General features: G+C 44.9%; 1 protein-coding gene across 1 annotated transcript in view; it reads right to left on the bottom strand.

Annotated features, from left to right (window-relative positions):
• Positions 1-1,879: 1,879 nt before the first annotated feature.
• Positions 1,880-17,969, bottom strand: part of LOC131261075 (protein cortex-like) — a 36,967-nt gene continuing 20,877 nt past the window's right edge. Inside the window, exons 2-7 of the mRNA XM_058262977.1 lie at positions 4,746-4,877; positions 3,836-4,685; positions 3,612-3,761; positions 2,758-2,877; positions 2,408-2,682; positions 1,880-2,327 (exon numbers count right to left, since the gene is read on the bottom strand). Of these exons, the coding sequence (XP_058118960.1) occupies positions 2,462-2,682; positions 2,758-2,877; positions 3,612-3,761; positions 3,836-4,685; positions 4,746-4,877 (1,473 nt within the window). The 3' untranslated portion in view covers positions 1,880-2,327; positions 2,408-2,461. The remainder of the gene's footprint in view (positions 2,328-2,407; positions 2,683-2,757; positions 2,878-3,611; positions 3,762-3,835; positions 4,686-4,745; positions 4,878-17,969) is intronic.

The following is a 17,969-nucleotide window of genomic DNA, read 5'->3' as shown; positions in this document are numbered from 1 at the left end:
CATGAAAAGTAATCGCATGCAATTCCCATTCAAAATGCACCCGTGCCCGATCGACGGGCGCAATGCGGAAGGGACGTTAAGTGAAATTTCATTCAACTATGGCTTCGCAAGACATGGGAGGCATTTAAAAAAAACACCAGCGGACATCAAAGCTGCGAGTACCGGGTGCAACTACCACTAAGTCCACGCCGAGTGCTGGGTGTAATGTGATGTGCAATGAGTGGACGCGCGTTAAAATGCGGTGGGTCAACGTCGTGACCTGCACAATGATGCAAGCGTGTGGGCGGCAGGAACATTGTTTTCTAAGCAACTACCAGGACGTTCGCGAAGTATATCTTCCACCTGCAACAAGCGCACGACGCTGGAATTACATCTCAACTGTCCGTAGAGAGTTTCAAATTTCGGTTATCTCAGCGAAAGTTTCACTAAAATATAAAGTAAATAAAAGGTTTCAATGCACTCACTACACTTTCAATAAAACCTCAACAAACTCACGATTGAAAAAAGTAGAGAATCACCGACTCGGTGTTATTGGTAGTCTTGTCGAACTTAATATCTAGATTCTAGAACATGCCAAGATTTACTGCCTCACTTTCGTCGACTCGTGATGGCTCAATCTAAATCAATCAAGATGAAATTTCAGTCACGAGAGCACCTACCAACTTATCGTCCGAGTCATCCAACGATCGAGAAATACGTAATGGTAGCAAACCGAGCTGCCGCAAAAGAAGGGGAAGCCATTACAGGATCGAAAGAAACCAAATTGAGCCGATACAGCGAGAACCTCAATCGGCCAGCCGATCGAGATGCGGTTCAGCGATACGGTAGTCCGATCTTCAAACCCATCGTCCATATGAGATATCCGGAGCGAAGATCGTGTCGGTCAGAACGAAAGCAAGTCTACGTGCACCGAATCGAACGCGATCGGCAAACCTGTTATGCGATCGATGGATTGCATTTCAACAACTAATAAATAGTAACCGTGACGAAGACGATCGACGCGATAGCGATCATTACCGGCCATTCTCGGAACTTTTGCCATGGCGAATCTGGGGCAGTTTTATAGCATCGGAACACGCACCGCATCGGATTAAGATTTGGTTTGCCGAGTATTCCTTTGTGCGTCTTGGTGAAACCGTTAGCTTTTATCGGAACGTCACGATTTGGTTATGTTTGTTAAACCCGTTGACATTCATTACTTGAGAAAATTAGATGCTCTTAAATTTTCTTCTATACTATTACTGTGATCATCTTATTATATCTTAAGGTTTAGCTGACAATGTAATATGGAAAACTCAAACCTCTCTAAGCCTGCGGTAGCATTCCGAAAGAGCGTCTCTCGACCGACGATAATGAGACAGCGCCCAGTTTAAAAAGTCCTACCCACCCCGTTACATACCGCTTTCGACTTCCAAAGCCCGGCGACTTAACTCGCCATTTTAAATTTTGCAGCACAACGCTTTCCCTTCGTTTAATCGCATTCGTTCTACAGTGCCAGATTTGTGTTCATAGGAACGTCCGTTTTTCGAAGGTTGGGTCCGTATACGGGAGCGTCCACGTCGTGCCACTAATGCCGTTGCAATATGACTGCAGTTTGGATTAAGGCTGACAGGCTTAGAAGTTTTACTAATTGATTACGGGGTAGGTCCCGCGGATTGGTAGCTCGTTTGGTGGCAGATCGTTTGGCGTATGCTGTCAGGTGAACAAAGTGCACTGATTTCGAAACGCTACACTGCTGAGGTGTTGCTGACTGTGCGCAGGTTTACACGGAAAAGTATGTGACGGCCTATGCGGAAAGTGTTTAAAATATTTCAATGGAAAGGTCATCGGTAATATTAGCCTTTCCGGGGGGTTCTTCTGTCGTTGCGCATAAGTTTTGGGAAATAGATATGATATTTACTACTTATTCACTGGATACACGAGGACTATAAGTTAGTTAACGTTTCTCGCTGTTTGTGCTGTACTAACTTAACTGGGTTTAAATAAAATGAAGATAAATATTTACCAGTCTGTCAACCTTTCATCCAGTCAAGAAAACTTTAATCACACATTCCTTAGCATACGATCGGCATCGGTAAAAGATATTGCACTTTGACTTTCCAACACTTTGGCTACACTCTTCTCACCTTAAATAGAAATATTATAAAAAGCATCGCAACAAAAAACAAAACGAAAATATAATGATGTACACCAAATTTACAACCATTAAACACACAAGGGTAATATCAATATCGAACGAACGATCCGTTTACCGCACAGCGGATTGCATTCATTTGCTTTTCCCCAGGCCGACTCCAGGCGGCCCATGTTCTCTTATCTTCCGGAACCTGGAAAGTGTGGGTGAAATGGTTGTTTTCATTCCGAGAGCCTGATCCATGGCAATTATTCATGTCTTTAATTTAATTACCTGTGGATCTGGGTGGTGACCCGCGGTTAGGAAGGATTGCAAGCGAGGCAAGGGCTAGCGCATCGGCTTGAAAAGGAAACTGGAGGCCAGATCCCGATAGGTGGCTTCTTTGTTACGGTTGCACTGAATCCGTGCCACGTCCCGCAAGCCCGAGCTAGTCCCTGCCGGTGGATCGTGTTGCAGCTTGCGCTTCCTGTTCTTGCCCCTTGTGTTGCCGTTTGGGGGGCTTCCGAAGAAGTTCCAGATCGTAAGCGTTTCGTCATGGCCGATGCTCGCTGCGGGGAGAGTCGTTGAAAAGAGATTATCAACAGAGCGATCCTCTACATGGAGCCTGCTTCCCTTAAACGTACCGAGCTGCTTTCCATCGGGACTCCAGAGTAGATGCACTATGGATTCTTCGTGATTGCGCAACACATCAACCACGCGATCCAGCGAGGCCAGCACGACTATTTCGGGCTGCTTATCGTCGTCTGCAAAGAACGGTAAGAAAATGGATCATACGGTACAACTCTAAGCTCTCTCTCTTCACTCTCTCCTATTCGATACATTGCCTTTTCCCTCATTGTGAGCGAATTTATTAAATTTGTATCATTAAAAATGTATGTCGAGCGCACAGAAAACTATTTCCTGCGATCTTACCGCGACCTCCCGATGAAATGACCACACACCACACTACGATGCAAGCATTTTCTATCGCTTACAATCGCCTGTACTAGACGTGGTTTTGCTAACAAATGTTGTTAGCGTTTCCCGTATCAATATCAATAATTACGGGAGGGAAAGTCATCGCCGGGACGCACTGATCATGATTATTAGTATTATTACATTGCCCGTTGGAAACCGAGATTTTTACTCCGTGAAAGAAGAGATACGAGTGCATGCCACACGTGGTGTGTTTTTTTTTTCGCTCGCAAAGTCATTATACATGATTATACAAAGGAAAGTGGTTTTTTAAATATAAGTTCCCCTTATACAAGTTACGCTCAAAGACTGACAGCAACATGCTCTTCGACGCTCGAATGTAAGGCTGATGATTGAACGAATTCGATAATAATTCATACAAATTTTCCGGTGGTATCTCGTTGCAACTAACACCTCATCGGGACACATCCCATTCGTGAACGTGAACGTTCTTGGACCCAACACCGTGTGCCAGCCAGCATCGAGAGATCGCATCGCGTAATGGCGTTTAATTACTACCTACCAGCGTACGTGAAGCACACGACCAGCTCGCCGGAAACCTTATTGAACGAAAGCGCCGTCACGATGCAATCGGGCTCCTCGCGTCGATAGTACGACACCACCTGGCGGCTCGGGACGTGATGCAGCGAAATCAGGACCGGCTCGCTGTCGGCTAATAAAATAAAAACATCCTGTATAGCGAGAACCGCTTGGCGATCGTCCCCTGAAACGGTCACCCGGGCTCACCGATAACGATCTCGTCCTCACGCCAAGGGTGCCAATCGAAGAAGACGAACGATGCGATCATGTGCTTGATCACCGCGAGCTGGCCCGCGCTCCAGCTCCAGATGTACACCTCGCCGTCCAAATCGCCCGTGGCCAGGTACTTGAACCCGCAGGAGAACTTTATCATCAGAATCAGACTGTTGTGGGCGGGGTACTCGACGGACCGGTGGTTCGTGCCATCACCACTGCCCGTCTGCACGTCCACCACCGAGAGCATTCCGCACGCGAACCCGCACACCACGTACCGCCCGCTGCCGTCCCACGTCAGGCAGGTCAGGAGCACCTCACTACCCTCGACGATCTTCACCACGCCGTGCTTCCCGAACTGCTCGCTGCGGACCTCCAGGATGTCAAGGATCGCCCGGTCCATGAAGTACATCGCGATCGCCAGCCGGTCGCCGGTCGGATTGAACGCGATGGCGGTCGCGTGCTGAAAGCCCAGCCCGATCGTCACGTCCGTGTTGGGCTCCCAGATCACCAGCTTCTTATTGAAGATGGCAGCGATCTGGCCCCCGCTCGACCAGTCGATAATCTTCTGGTAGTGCCGCTTGATGTTGGGCAGATCGTGCACGGCCTCAATGAACGCCATCGGCTTCAGCCGCGGATTACAGCTCCAGTCCAGCTTCTGGCGGTTCGGATGGGCCGGTCGAGTGACCCACTCCAGGTTCGTCCGGATCGCCAGCGGGTTGGACACGCGCCGGCATGTTTTCTCGTGGAACGTGAGAATCTTGTTACGGAATGGAACCAGCTCGAAGAGCTCCTTCAGTACGGTCGTGTAGTGGTGATGCCTCCAGAATCCACACACGTCCTTCTGAAACAAAGTGGAAATGTTAAACAAAATCACGTGGCGGAAAAATCCGATATTACGTACCATCTTGATCGGATCTGTAACGTTTTCCATTTTACTATCTTCTACGAACTGGCTCGAGCGCCGAAGTGCATAACGGCGGGGAATGAACCTGTCGCCAAAAGAATTCGGTACATACTCTATGGGCGCAAGGATCTGAAGGAGAACAAAATACATTCATGGAGTGGTTTACCAATTCCTTTATGAAACAATCCTTTTTTGATCGTAGGCAGAACGTCTGAGCGTGTGGACTAAAGAAACGAATTTATCACCAAATAGAGAAGCCGTGATCTTTTAATTTAATCTTTCCTAACAGGCAGTGTCACATTACTCGGCTTATTGCCACATTCCGTGCAGTATTGTTGCAGCGCACGGAAGACTCTTTGGTCCCGCAAACGGCATGCGTGATATAATTTATGAGCGCACGATGTCCACTCCATCCAATTCTGTTTTCCAATGGGGGACACTCAAATGTGTGTGTGGTGCGCTATTTTTGCACCGGTCGACCGGGCTTTGATCGGCATTCCCGCTTTCGACGAACCACCGAGCCAACGAGCACGTGCCCTGGGAGGGTTGTTTTCGGTCCGTGGTTCACGGTGCTAATTTATGGCGACTTATGATGCTCGAAGACTTTGAACACACGACCCGAGCTGCGGTTTATAACCGAACACAGTTTCTCGATTAACAGGTTGTGAAAATAAGTACAAAAACCTGTTGTAATGTGCAAATCTACACATGGGAACATTCGCGATGACCTTCAAAATTGAACTCATTCGTCAAAAGTTAAGAAAAAGATAAGCATGAATAAGCATAAATAAAAGCGAATTAATCAACCTGCAAACATACAAATACATTTATGAATAAATATCATTAGCGTAAACATTTCCGCTTTAACAAAACGTTAAAGTCGTTGAAGTCTTTCGTACCGTTTTACAAGCGACGAACCCCAGTCTGTCACTCTTCTACCTTCTCCAACAAAAAACACACACGCACACATTCCACGCTTAGCTCCAATGCTCGCTCTCGGCATCTTATCTCTCCTTTCTCACGCCGTTAAACGGGAATCATTTTCTTCCCCACCTCGTATCGCATTTTTCAAAGAGAACCCCACCCTTTACAGCTGTCCGTAACGGCGCGTGTTCCCCCCGAATGGCACACGATCGAACGATACATTGCGCACACGCGCGAAGCGTGCCGTCGTTTATTGGGACCTTTAAACGTGCTCCCCAGCAGGGGGTAGCGGGGAAGTTGAGAATCAGCTGATGGTTTGCATTGGCGTAGTCCTCGAGGTCGTTCAGCGACCGGTTCATTGACGCTGAGCGCGACGACCAGAAGTTTATAGTACGCTCCGCGTTGAACCGACACGACGGCCTAACGGCATCGACCCTTTGGAAGGATCGCATGAGCACTCCTCTAAGCTACTCTAGTTTCAACGAGATCTCAACGAGACGTTAAGCTTCTTTGAGAGAGGATTTGACTTCTGTTGGGGTGTTCGTGATTGAATGAAATAGAAAATAGGCTTCCAAAGGCTTCAAGGCTCTCTTCTGGTGGGGTTGCGATCTAGTGGGGCATTTATGGGTGACTCCAACTCCTAATGGTGGGAATCCAGCATCCCGCGTGAGAGAGCGCAAATGGGTGCGCAAAGGCGATCGATCGGACTATGAGCGAACTAGAGCACACCTAGGAGAAAACCCGAAGCGTCCCTTTTCCCCGCAGCCTAGACAAACGAGATCAGCCGAAGTGCACGCGCCTACCCCTAGCTCGGTTCGTGGGACAGCTCGAGCTAGTCCCACTAGACCAAGTGAACAATTGAACCATTCGTGCAAGTGGAAGTGAATGCTGCAGTTTGTCGCATCCCGATCCGATCCGGCCGAGGGTAGGGAAAATGAAAAGAAAAACGAGAGCATACGGTGCAGCTGAGTGTCATGGTGCACTTTAGTGAATATGCAGTGTTTGATGAAAGCGGTCGACGCCTTTTCCGCTGGTGCGCCGGACTCGCTAGCTGGCCAAGTTGACTGGCAGTGGTTAAGTGTTGGTTTTTCCTTCTGTCTTCTCTCCGTTCATTATCTTCATTCACAAAGCGGTTGAAGAAAACCTGTAACCAAGAAGGCTTCCGCAAGACGGGAACTTTCTCGGACACAAACCGTCGATCGTCGATTGATCGTCACCCCGTTTCACACGGTTCGAGGTGCATGTGGATCCGGATGCGCAGTGGCAATTAAGTTATTAAGTGAGAGCTGTGAAAATGGGAAAAAATTCCGATCGGAAGGAAATTATCGTGGTGTTCGTCGTTGCCTATCAGAACCGACGCGAGGAGCTTTCAGGAAGCAGCGTCAATAAACCTTGTTCCTGCGTTTGTTCGAAGTGATACAAATGTTCGATGTTCGCGCAGCAGTGAAGGAAATTGTTTATGCTGCGGTCGGTGGAAACCAACACGAAAAATCAGCCCAAAGTGAACAGGCAACACCAAAAGCCATTCCATAAGATTCGTTGGATGAAAAAATCTATCTGCCACCGTTCCAACACTCTATCGGCCGATGTTGGACAGACTTTTTTCTTCCCTCGATTATTTCTACTACAAACCGGGCACTCTGGGTTAAACTGGAACGAATATTAACCGAACACTGGACGCCAGAGTCCATCAATCTACCGAATTCCACCGAGAGCCGTTCACTTTGGACGCTCCTTTCCATAAGCTTTTGATGAACGGCTAATTCAAACATGGCACCAGAGTGAGATGATGGATTCCAGTTCAGTGCCGCTGTCGAAAACGAGATCAAACTGAAAAGAAAAAATCCACCAACTCTAGAAAACTTGTTTCGGTGTGTTCAATGGCCGAAGCGACAACAGTGAGCGTAGATCATGCGCTTTTAGAGAATCAGTGGAGGAAGTGGAAGGAAAACCAACTAACGGAAAGATTAATTGGACAACCGCAACCGAATCAGAAAAGACACAGGTCGACACTATAGGTCGATGCCGGGGGCATGAAATAAGATGCTTCTGTGTCGTCCGAAGAACTGATTCAGAGCTAAGCTAAATTCATTATTTTACCAGAGTGTTGAGTTCCTGAAAACTGATATGGAATATATAATCAACAGCAACGATCAAAACGCAAAATGAACTGTTAGACTATGACAAAGTTGAATGAATCCATTAACATTTTGCAAATAGTTGCATGTGAGTCACAAAGCTTGGCATTCCTACCTACCTATAGGAATGCGAGGCCGAGCCATATCTCTGAGCATTGCTCGACTTTGCGCGACCCGGTGCAAATGCCATTGGTAAAGTGCCTTGCGGAACTGCTTTTAAATGGAATTTTAATAACAACTCCCATAATAACCCGCACGCCCCCTGATCCCGGAGGTGTCCTTCCACTCTGGGTGCTTTCGCACCGACGTTGCCAGTTCAGCCACCAAATAGCCTCCAGGAGACCGACCGAGCGACCGAGCCCACTCTAGGGTCTACGATAACTTTCCAATGATAAACGTGAGCTGATAAAAAAGGCTTCGGTCTCTATGAGGAGGATGATGATGGAAAACTGGTCGCCGCCGGGAGTTGTGGATGGAAGGCTTGGATTGGGGTTGCGCTTCTTGTGGTTGTGTGAGGGACAACATGGGTTGAGGAGTATCGGTAACGAAGGCGATGATGATTCGAAATCAAACTTCATTGCTCGATGGAGCACGAGAACGTAGTTAGGAGCGACTAATTATGTGGACTAAGCATAGCTTCACAACCTTTAATTAAAGTCATGAGCATGAGATGGAGAACTCCTCGTGGAATTGATCATATCTTGAAAAAGAGGATCCATCAACATCGTCAACTCATTGAAATGCAAGAAGTCGCTCCATTCATCCAATGCAGAGCTCCTCGGGCGTCTCTTTTAGAATTCTATATCATATCAATCGTTGCCATTTTTTTCCCTTTGACGACTTCTTTCGGAAGCAAAACTAAATTCCACGGCTAAAGCTCACCCTTTCCATCTCTGGAACTACATTGCTGGCATAACTGAAACCGTTCCGATTGTCGCCCAAGTTGACTCGTCAACTCAAACCCGTCCAACTGTATCCCTTCGGTGCAGCACGAAGTTAATTGCGCAACAATTATCGAGTAAATGGTATATCTTGTGCTCGATGGTTCATTTTCTCCCCGATATCACCCCGATCGTGAATCGGTATGGCGTTGCAAAGTCGTGTAATGATCCTCCTCCAAGGGAAAAATTTGGATCAAACTCCAGAAAGACAGTTACACGGACGCTCGAGGAAGACGTTAATGTTTTTGTTAAATGTCCGTTTTACCGGAATGGTTGCTTTTCTGCTCACCTCGTGGAGCTCACCCAGGAGCTCAACATTAATGTATGAGGATCGATTACAGTCCGCTCGGCTAAGGTTTCATTTGCGATACTAATTATCTGCGTCAGAATAGATGCGCAAGTCGTTTTCAGGTTTACGACTTACCGAACATTTAGGTTTAAGAATTTTTGCCTAAAAACAATTTATCTATGATAGAAGTTTGATTGAAACTATTCTCAGAGGCGGATCTACCTATGAGCGGACTGAGCGGCCGCGGGGGGCCCCGAGCTTAAGGGGGCCCCGTGATGAAACCTCCAGATCGCAAAAGTAACTACCGATTTTATTTATTCTCGCAGTGGTATACATATATGTATAGTTGTACATAAAGTGTACTTTGATCAAAGTTAGTACAGCTGTTTTTTTGATATTGCTTAACCATAGTTAATTTTCACCTAAAACCTTGCTATTATATGTTTTCATGAACCTTCTTTCTCATCTAATACTGTCCGTTTGACTTAAAATGCTCTCAATTTACGGCCCACCAGCAAAAGTCTCCATTGTTACCCTTTTAAATTGTTTTCATCATCGCTGTTAAAATTGATAAAAAGATTTGATAATTTAAGAGAAATTTAGAAACCCCCATTGCGATTTAGCACACATAAAAACCATCAGTGAACAGTAACCTAAATTTGCATTTACTTAAAAGAGAAAAACATGGAATTTATCGCAGAAAAATATCAAAATGATTAGTTTCCAATAGGTCTGGTTGGTTTAGGATGTGGAGGTCATAATTAACAGCACGAAAGAAAAATCTATCAAAAATCATTGGAGATTATATCCTGAAAATATATATAAAGGATTGCTTGCTGTTGTAAAAAACAAGTCTAATTAATTTTGGCCATAAGTATGAAAACATTTAGAGCAATGGAAATGTCTGGAGGGCCCCGTTTATCCAATCGCTTGGGGCCCCCGAACGGATTGATCCGCTTCTGACTATTCTGTCGTGCTAAATTTTAATTTTTCATGAACTCAAATGCCACGCTTGTCCTTGCTCCATTGAAATAATTGAATTCAAATAAATTTTGCGTCTTTCGTTTTTATTCAGCTTGTTTTACATTGGGTAAGGCCTAGTTGGTGAGCTCGAGCGTAACACTATGAAGTAGCGGACCCCAAGTGATCGTTCTGTAGTCGCGATCACTCATCCCTTCCAAGACAGTCCAGCCAGGCATCGGTGCGTGTAGTGGGCTAGTGAACAAACATAGCTTCTTGCGAAAAGTGGGAGGTCACTGCAATAATGCACGACTTACACGGCCAAGCAACCAACACGTCTGGTTGGTGAAGATCTTAAAAAATGTGCTCACATTCCATCGATAAACCACGAACGATCTTGTGATCGAAATTCAATTAAAGTTTAATTGAAATCGCAACCTGATAATCTGCTTCTGCAAGAAGTGATCGTCAAGAAATGGATGAAAATTCTTCAACAGCATAAAACGCTCCCGCAAGTGCACTTTTCGTGTGGTGGAAATTCTCAGTTGAGCGCGTGTCTTCTATCGATATGGAAAGGATGACAAACTATGTTAATTAAATGCCATACTTTATGTGGTGCAGCAGATCGGAATCATTTTCCACAGGCCTCGACAGTGAATATTCTTCCCTTCGTACCATATCACTGATCGGTTTAGTCGAGAATTTTCCAGCCACAACAGAACGATATCGGCACGTGGTCAAACAATCCGTAAAAGGTGCGAGTGTTGTGCGGGGATGGACAGTGATCTTCAGACGCGTGCAATCATGTTTTAATTATCGCTCAACGATAACACCAAATAAGGTTACTCCACTTGCATACCACAGATGGCCATTTCATTATTGTCCATCACGGAAGGGGTTTAACCAATTCAATTATGGACGAATGGAAAACAGGTGTGTGGTCCTCATCGACGTCCAATTAAAGTGGGTTCAATAACTCAATTATAAAAGAGAAAATGCAATAATTTCTTGTCATTTTGGCAAAAGGAAATATATCCCACTCGTTTTCAGTTGTATTTCATGTGAGCGATCTATCAAAACACCGTTAGCAGAAGGTTCAACGAAAACGTTTTCTCAAACAATCGATCGATCTTTTCTTCATCCCTGCTGTTTCGGATTCAACACTCTGACACCTCATCGAACGAGAAAATGAACCAGAGTGAGCTTCATTTCAAGTTCCCGAAAAATGATCGAGCCACTAGACGTTGACAGGATGACAAGAAGACAACTGCATCGATCCGTCCATTCAACAAACACTCGCATACTTTCATGCATGCAGTGGCTTCATGGTGAGACTGGTTATTGCCACATTTCTTCGACATGACATCAGCTGATTTGCTTTTCCTGCCGAACTGGACGAAATCGAAGCAAACGTAACCACCGAACAGGTTTCTCAATGGGAAGCGGTGCGGTTTCACTTGTCTCCGCTTCCAAATGGACGAGGTAATGAACCCACAGATAAATCTCGCGAAGACGTGTATGCAAAAAAGGGTCCGATAAAGGTTTAAAACGCATGTGGGTCCGGTTGAAAACGGCATCCTGTGTAGTAGTTCATTAGAAGTGTGCGATTTTTCGTTCCATCGTGAACCAGATTTCCAATCGCTGGGGATATCCTGTCTGTACGGAGATTCTAAGCTTTGCGTGACTTCCCATCCTCAATAGTAAAGATAAGTTCACAAACTACTAAACGATGTTTCATCACTTTTCCGAGAAACGGAAATTCGCATGACTAATTGAAAATGCCGCACGCGAGTGAAATATGTACGTTAATTTTCACCTGTTCATCTTGTGCTCATTTCATACTCCATTTCAAACGGGAAAATATCGATGAATATTCATTGCAAGCTTGTTCGAGTGTGTCTTCGGTAGTCGATCTTGTACCGGGGTGTGGTAAAGCATTGATCGTGTGAAGGTTCAACAACGAAAGATGATGAATTGGTATTTTTAATCACTTCAGCAATCATTCTGTCGCAACAGAGGACCCATAAAACATATCAACCTAGACGTAGTTTATGGCATTTTCAGCTGTTCCTGTTTTTTTTCAGCTGTTCCTCGCTTGTGCAAGAATTCAAATGAGCCACTCTTAGAAAAGTGACCTCAATTAAGTTTGCTTTGATCATGTTCATGCTGTAGCCGCAACCAATTTATGTGAACATTAATCGATTTCGTGTAGTTGACCATAGCTTCGTCAATGCAACCCATGCAGTAGATAATGTTTGTATAATTAAATTATCATACATTAAAATATCCTTCGTTTTTGCAATTTTAATTGTTACTGTACACTTCCACACCGATGCAATACACAGGCTAGTGTCGACTTCGTAATGAGTGGCTTTAATCACTGGTACTTGTAATTATGCCGAGTATTTTTATTGCTAGTGCTTTGTTCTATTCTATTTTATCCTACGTTATGATGAACACTTTTGATTATTTTAAATTATCGGATAGACGAAGTTTTCTGCATCATTTTATGTAAGGCTTTTACATTCTCTAAACAATTGTGAACTGAATTAACTAATCTATAGATAGAATATAAAAATAACCATGGCATTTTAAAAACATTTACCCAACGGTCAGTACTGTACCGCGACATACCAAGCAGACTCATGCATCCAAGCTGCTGAAGTTGAGCTGTTGATTCTCTGGAGTTTTTTTTTGACTTTAGGTTAGTCGAGCTTTCCCAATTTATTTTCGCTTGTTACGTACAGTTTGAAACAACCCATCATTAAGTCAAGAGAGGGCTTATCCTTTGTGCAGCTATATTTTATATGATAACAAACAAGTTTATTGCCTTCTGTATTAAGATGCTTTCAACCCAAGCCGAGTATGGAAAACCTTTCTTCATTATGTTTCAATCGGAAGTAGGTAGGAAAAGCAAGGCATGATACTGACATAAATTGCAATAAACACATACTCTGGCCACGTTCATAGAGCTTTCATTATCGTACTTTCATTAGCGGACGTAGGGCGTTGTGTAATGTGCCATTCTTCACGTTTTTCTTTGCGTTTTCGTAGACTTCAACTTATTCTTAGTTGACTTCACTGCACCCTTGGATCTCAATCTCTAGGGTGAACAAAACATGCTGTAACTTGTGGTCATGCTTCCAGCCTTGATAGAGATATTTTTCTCTTCCTACACTTCGTGGCTTCACTCGTACGGAATGCAAGAAACAAACGAATATAATCGCACATTTTAAAATAAATATCAATCCCACAACTCAGCATGACCCAGCAGTGGTCTCGCTCCCGATATGATACGAAACGTTATGGTGAGCGCAGCAAGAAGTCTCTGGCCATCCCGGGATTGAACCAGATACGGGCTAATTTAAATACAAATGTTGTAAAACGGCACAAATGAAATGTGGAGCTTCCAACCAATGGAATTCCGGATGCTCGGTTGCCAAACGACTCCGAGGCGATGTCTTCCAGTAGCGCAAGACCTCCCAGAGAGACTGGAGCCCGTTTTCGACCCAGGTTTCTGATCCAAGCACTGCGATAGGGTGAATTTTCATAAAACAGAGTCCATTATTGAAATGAAACGATCTGGATGTTGGCCCGCGATGTCTTTTTCTGCATTGTTTCGGTGGTTGATCGGTTTGGTGACACTTATCTATTTTAATATCTTTTTGTAAACAAGAATGGATCACAGAGGTTTTCACTCATGATATTCGTTTATGGTACTTCTAGAAGTTACTTCTTACCATGATGATTTCAGATTTTTTGTGATCCAGACAATCCCGCTTCTAATTGCAGTTGTAAGCCTCATGATAATTAACCTGTGCGAATGTTCAGCTCATAAAATAAAATAACAATAATTAACTACCATATGCAATGCCGGGCACACCCTGCACACATGGACTGTAGCTTGCACCGCTAATTATTATGTCACTCGGATGCATAAACTTTGCACCAATCCGACTGATTTCGCCGTGCAAATGCAACTCGGCATTACGCCATGACTGGTTCTGGTCGAATTTATTGTCATATAGTTAAACTATTTCACCTAGGTTTTCCCACAGCTTCCGACAAAAAAATACGCCAATCGGCTTCCAACGCCCTTAAACATACGAAATCCATGCCAAGTCGAAAGTGAGTGAATCGAGGATCGCTTCGAGCAAACACTGGAATCACGACGGTTGGTCAGCTTCAGCTTCTTCTCCTCGACTTTGGTTGACGTTTTAATGCAACCCCTACCTCCTTGAGAGTCAGCCACCTGGACTTGTGCCGTGAAGTTTGTTCTGTCAGCTGTCGACTTCGACATACGACATCTGAATAACAGTAATTACTACTAATAATCAAAATTAGTTTAACGTAACTTGTGTCCTGAGCCACCGTTTTGAGGCTAGCGATGCCGATTTTCTTCAAATCTACACATATTCAAACTAAAACGCACCTCGAGGTTGTTAAAGACATAAGTGAAATGTTTTCTCGGTGCCGTTATCATTTCTTTAATACGCCGTCTGTATAAAAAGACCTGATATTGAAGAGTTCCGGTGGCTTTAAAATAACAAATTGTCCATCGACTCTATTTATAGGAACTTATCTGAAAATCGTATACTGTTCATCAAAAGAAAATCAATTCAAAACCAAGCTATACAGACCTTGCTTTAAAATAAAAGCTTCCTTTGTTTTTCACCAAAGAATGCCTTTTTCGAGACGAGAGACAGCCTCATCTAAGCAATGCAAATATCACTGGAAAATGTGTTTGGAAATCCTTCCACATGAACTCGAGAGCTTGTGGCTGTTCACGCGCTATCTTGATGATATGTTTCGGCCCACACAAAAACATGCCCATTTGCACCTCACTGTGCAAAAATCTGAAGCCAGTGCATGGTCAGTTGGAGCATCGGTCCGACATGCTGAGCTGGGAAAAACGCGAGCCACGAGCCTGCAAGCCTCAAGGTTTCTGCACGGAAACACGATCGATTTTTTGCATAGAGTACTCCAACTGCGAGGCGTATTTCTATGATTCATGACGCCGATATGTTCGTAATGGTGCTGTCGAATGGCAACATCGTCGCTCCATGTTTCCAACTTTGTTTGGCAGAGCTTTCGGTGGATTCCATTCCTTGGGGTCGCAACAGGTGCCATTGCCACGAATGTTTGCACAACCGTTGTCTATTTGTTGCAATACTTCGATGTCAGGGAGTTCGTAAACACTGGTGGTAAATGTATAACACCAGAGAAATCAACGCTTCTTCATTTACTTACTTCGGATCGGAAAATGTCAACCGGCGTTTCGGGTGTGGAGTTTAGGATATTGCTTTGTTTCGCTTAATGTGACTACAGAAAAGCTCAAAGAACGAAATTCCTTCCTATTCAAACCAATTTGAAATTCTTCGCTTTACCATCACCAATCTGGGATGTTCATTGTCCTCAGCAGATGTAGAGCTTCCCTTTCTTTGATCGAGATAAGGAGGATGACGCGTCGCTAAACGTTGATTGGCGATTACATCTCTTTTTCAAACAAGTAAAGGCCACAGTAACAGAATGTTTAAAACAACAGACAGCTGAACAAGCTCGGTAGTGTGGAACGTGATCCAACACATTTGCCACTCAATTTGTAACCACTTTGCATGGGTCACACCTTGATCTGCGTCTGTGGCTTTTTTCTTGTTCATCTTGAAGGCTCATCCGCTCGCTGCATCAGTGGCACGTTATGGCCATTTGGATGCGCGAGATATGCATCTTCCGAACACAGTGCACACACATGTGGTTAGGTGCATCATGTCGTTCCTGCTTGTAACGAGGTACGGAACGGGATAAAGCGAATTGATAATGAGACTCTCTTGGAGATAATTATTAGACATCCGGACGATTTCCAACAAGACATCCCGTCTGAGAACGTCGCGTGAGGTCGACCCAACATTGCCAAGTTGTTCCTCCCTTCGGTTAGATTCGAGATTAATCACACCATATCCAGAAGCCATCTCAGGTGTCCCATGGTGAGGATCGACTACTACACAGTAACACTTTTTCGCTCGATTTAAACTTAAATGGTTTAAATGATGCACTACTGTTTACGTCCTGCCATAGCCAAAGGAACAAGGCTACGAAGACATGTTCCAGCCCTCGAGGAGACATCATGCCGCGATCCGCTCTCATCCGTCTACGCACCGAGGAGCCATTGCTTGAGGGAAAAGTGTGAGACTCCGAAGAATCCAGATAAAATTGCTCCTTTGGTGTGTAATGATAAATCATAATTTCATTACGCATTCACGATCTCGCATCGTCGTAGTCCTCGATACAATGTTGCCCTTGGCATGCAACCGGACGTCGACTATCCCAGTGTGTTGCACTCAATCACGATCCAGGGACATGGTCGGACATCTCGAGGCTTTGCGAAGGAATAAGCTCGTGGCTGCGTAGGTCCCAAGTTGGTTCGTGTCGATCGAAATAAACCGGGAATTGATTAATAGTCGGGGCACACTTCTGCTTTAATTACAACGATCATCGCCATTTTGCAAGTCATCTTTCGCCAGACGCGTGCCTCGAAGCAACCATACCGTATGTGTCCGGAAGGGTTTTCTAGTTCATTTTCAACTCCCCTGGAGATCCCCAGCACGAAAGCACAATCGGTCTGCGAGAAGATAAAATCTAAGATCCAAATAATGTTTCATTTAGTGGCGGCATGACTCAAGAATTCATAACTGGAACTAACTGTGTGTAACAAGCTTAAATTGTTTGTGGTTAGAAATATTCTCAACTCGAGGTCAGCGTACACGTCCCTTTCACTGGATTGCAAAATTCCTTAGAAAACATTACCAAGAACATTTTATTCAAGATATAATAAATAAATAAACCACAGAGACTCTGAATCAAATTGCCGAACTGATGTAAACAACTTCTTCTTCTTCTTGGCGTAACGACCTCTTGGTCATGCCTGCCCGTTAGGAGCTTACGAGACTTTTTTCCCTGTTGTACGTGGATAGTTAGTCCTCTCGTACAGGGGAGGGTCCGGTCTCGGTTGGGATTCGAACCCACGCCGTCGAGGTGGTGAGCCCCGGCGCTCATGGGTCAATTTTCTAACCGGCGCTACCGCTCGGCTGTCGCGGACCCCCCGCGGATGTAAACAACTTGTAAGCAAATAATAGATTGAAGGCTTTTGAAGCTCTAGAATTGGCAAATATGCGAATCAGAATGGTAGAGATTCTTAATCAAAAATATTGTACATAGAATCAATTGGCCAACTGATGTCACGATCCTCAGTAAAGGCCATGGTTAACCTGCTCGAGGAACGCCAATCGTGCCAGCGTCGAGTCTCTCCAACTATTTTAATCACCATCATTTCGGTGTTACAATTTTGCCTTCTTTGTCCTGGACCATACCGAACACTGGCAGACATTCTTTCCTCGAGCTGACATTTTGGCTCCGGCATCGTCTGACCCAAATTAGTTTTCCTGAGTTTGGACTCACCCGGAATGCGCAAAGATTACGATGGAGGCACAAATAGTGCCAGTCGCGCTACAGGTAGGTGCAAGGTTTCTTTTTTATCAATCTTCGAGGCTCCCTCTATTGCGCTCACCCTTCCCTCTCCCAAGCCTTCGGGTGGAAGCGTGAAAACAAGTGATTGAAATCTTTCATTTACCGATACACAACAGCGTGCACGCGCTACTCAAACCTGGCGGTTTTTCCCGCCCGGTTAAATGGAATTCAATCGTTCACGTGCCCGAAACGTCCCGCGTCGCTTCGAAAACCGGTACCCTTTAAGTCGTCTCTAGTGGGGAAGGCCCCTCCGCAGTGGGTGGGTGAAATGGTGCTCCCCTTTTCCGTTCACAGAAAGGGGTAAAATATCTCAGGATCGAAATTCACTCTTCTTCGAAGGAATGTCGCTAGTTAAAACGAGAGCGCGAAAGAAAGAACCAAAGTAAGCGGAGGTGAGAAGCAGTCAAAGAGCGGGTGTACGGTATGGCGGGGTTTGGAAGTTGCA

Source organism: Anopheles coustani, chromosome 3, assembly GCF_943734705.1.
Source record: "Anopheles coustani chromosome 3, idAnoCousDA_361_x.2, whole genome shotgun sequence".
NCBI lineage: Eukaryota > Metazoa > Arthropoda > Insecta > Diptera > Culicidae > Anopheles > Anopheles coustani.
This window is presented reverse-complemented; position numbering and strand designations above follow the sequence as displayed.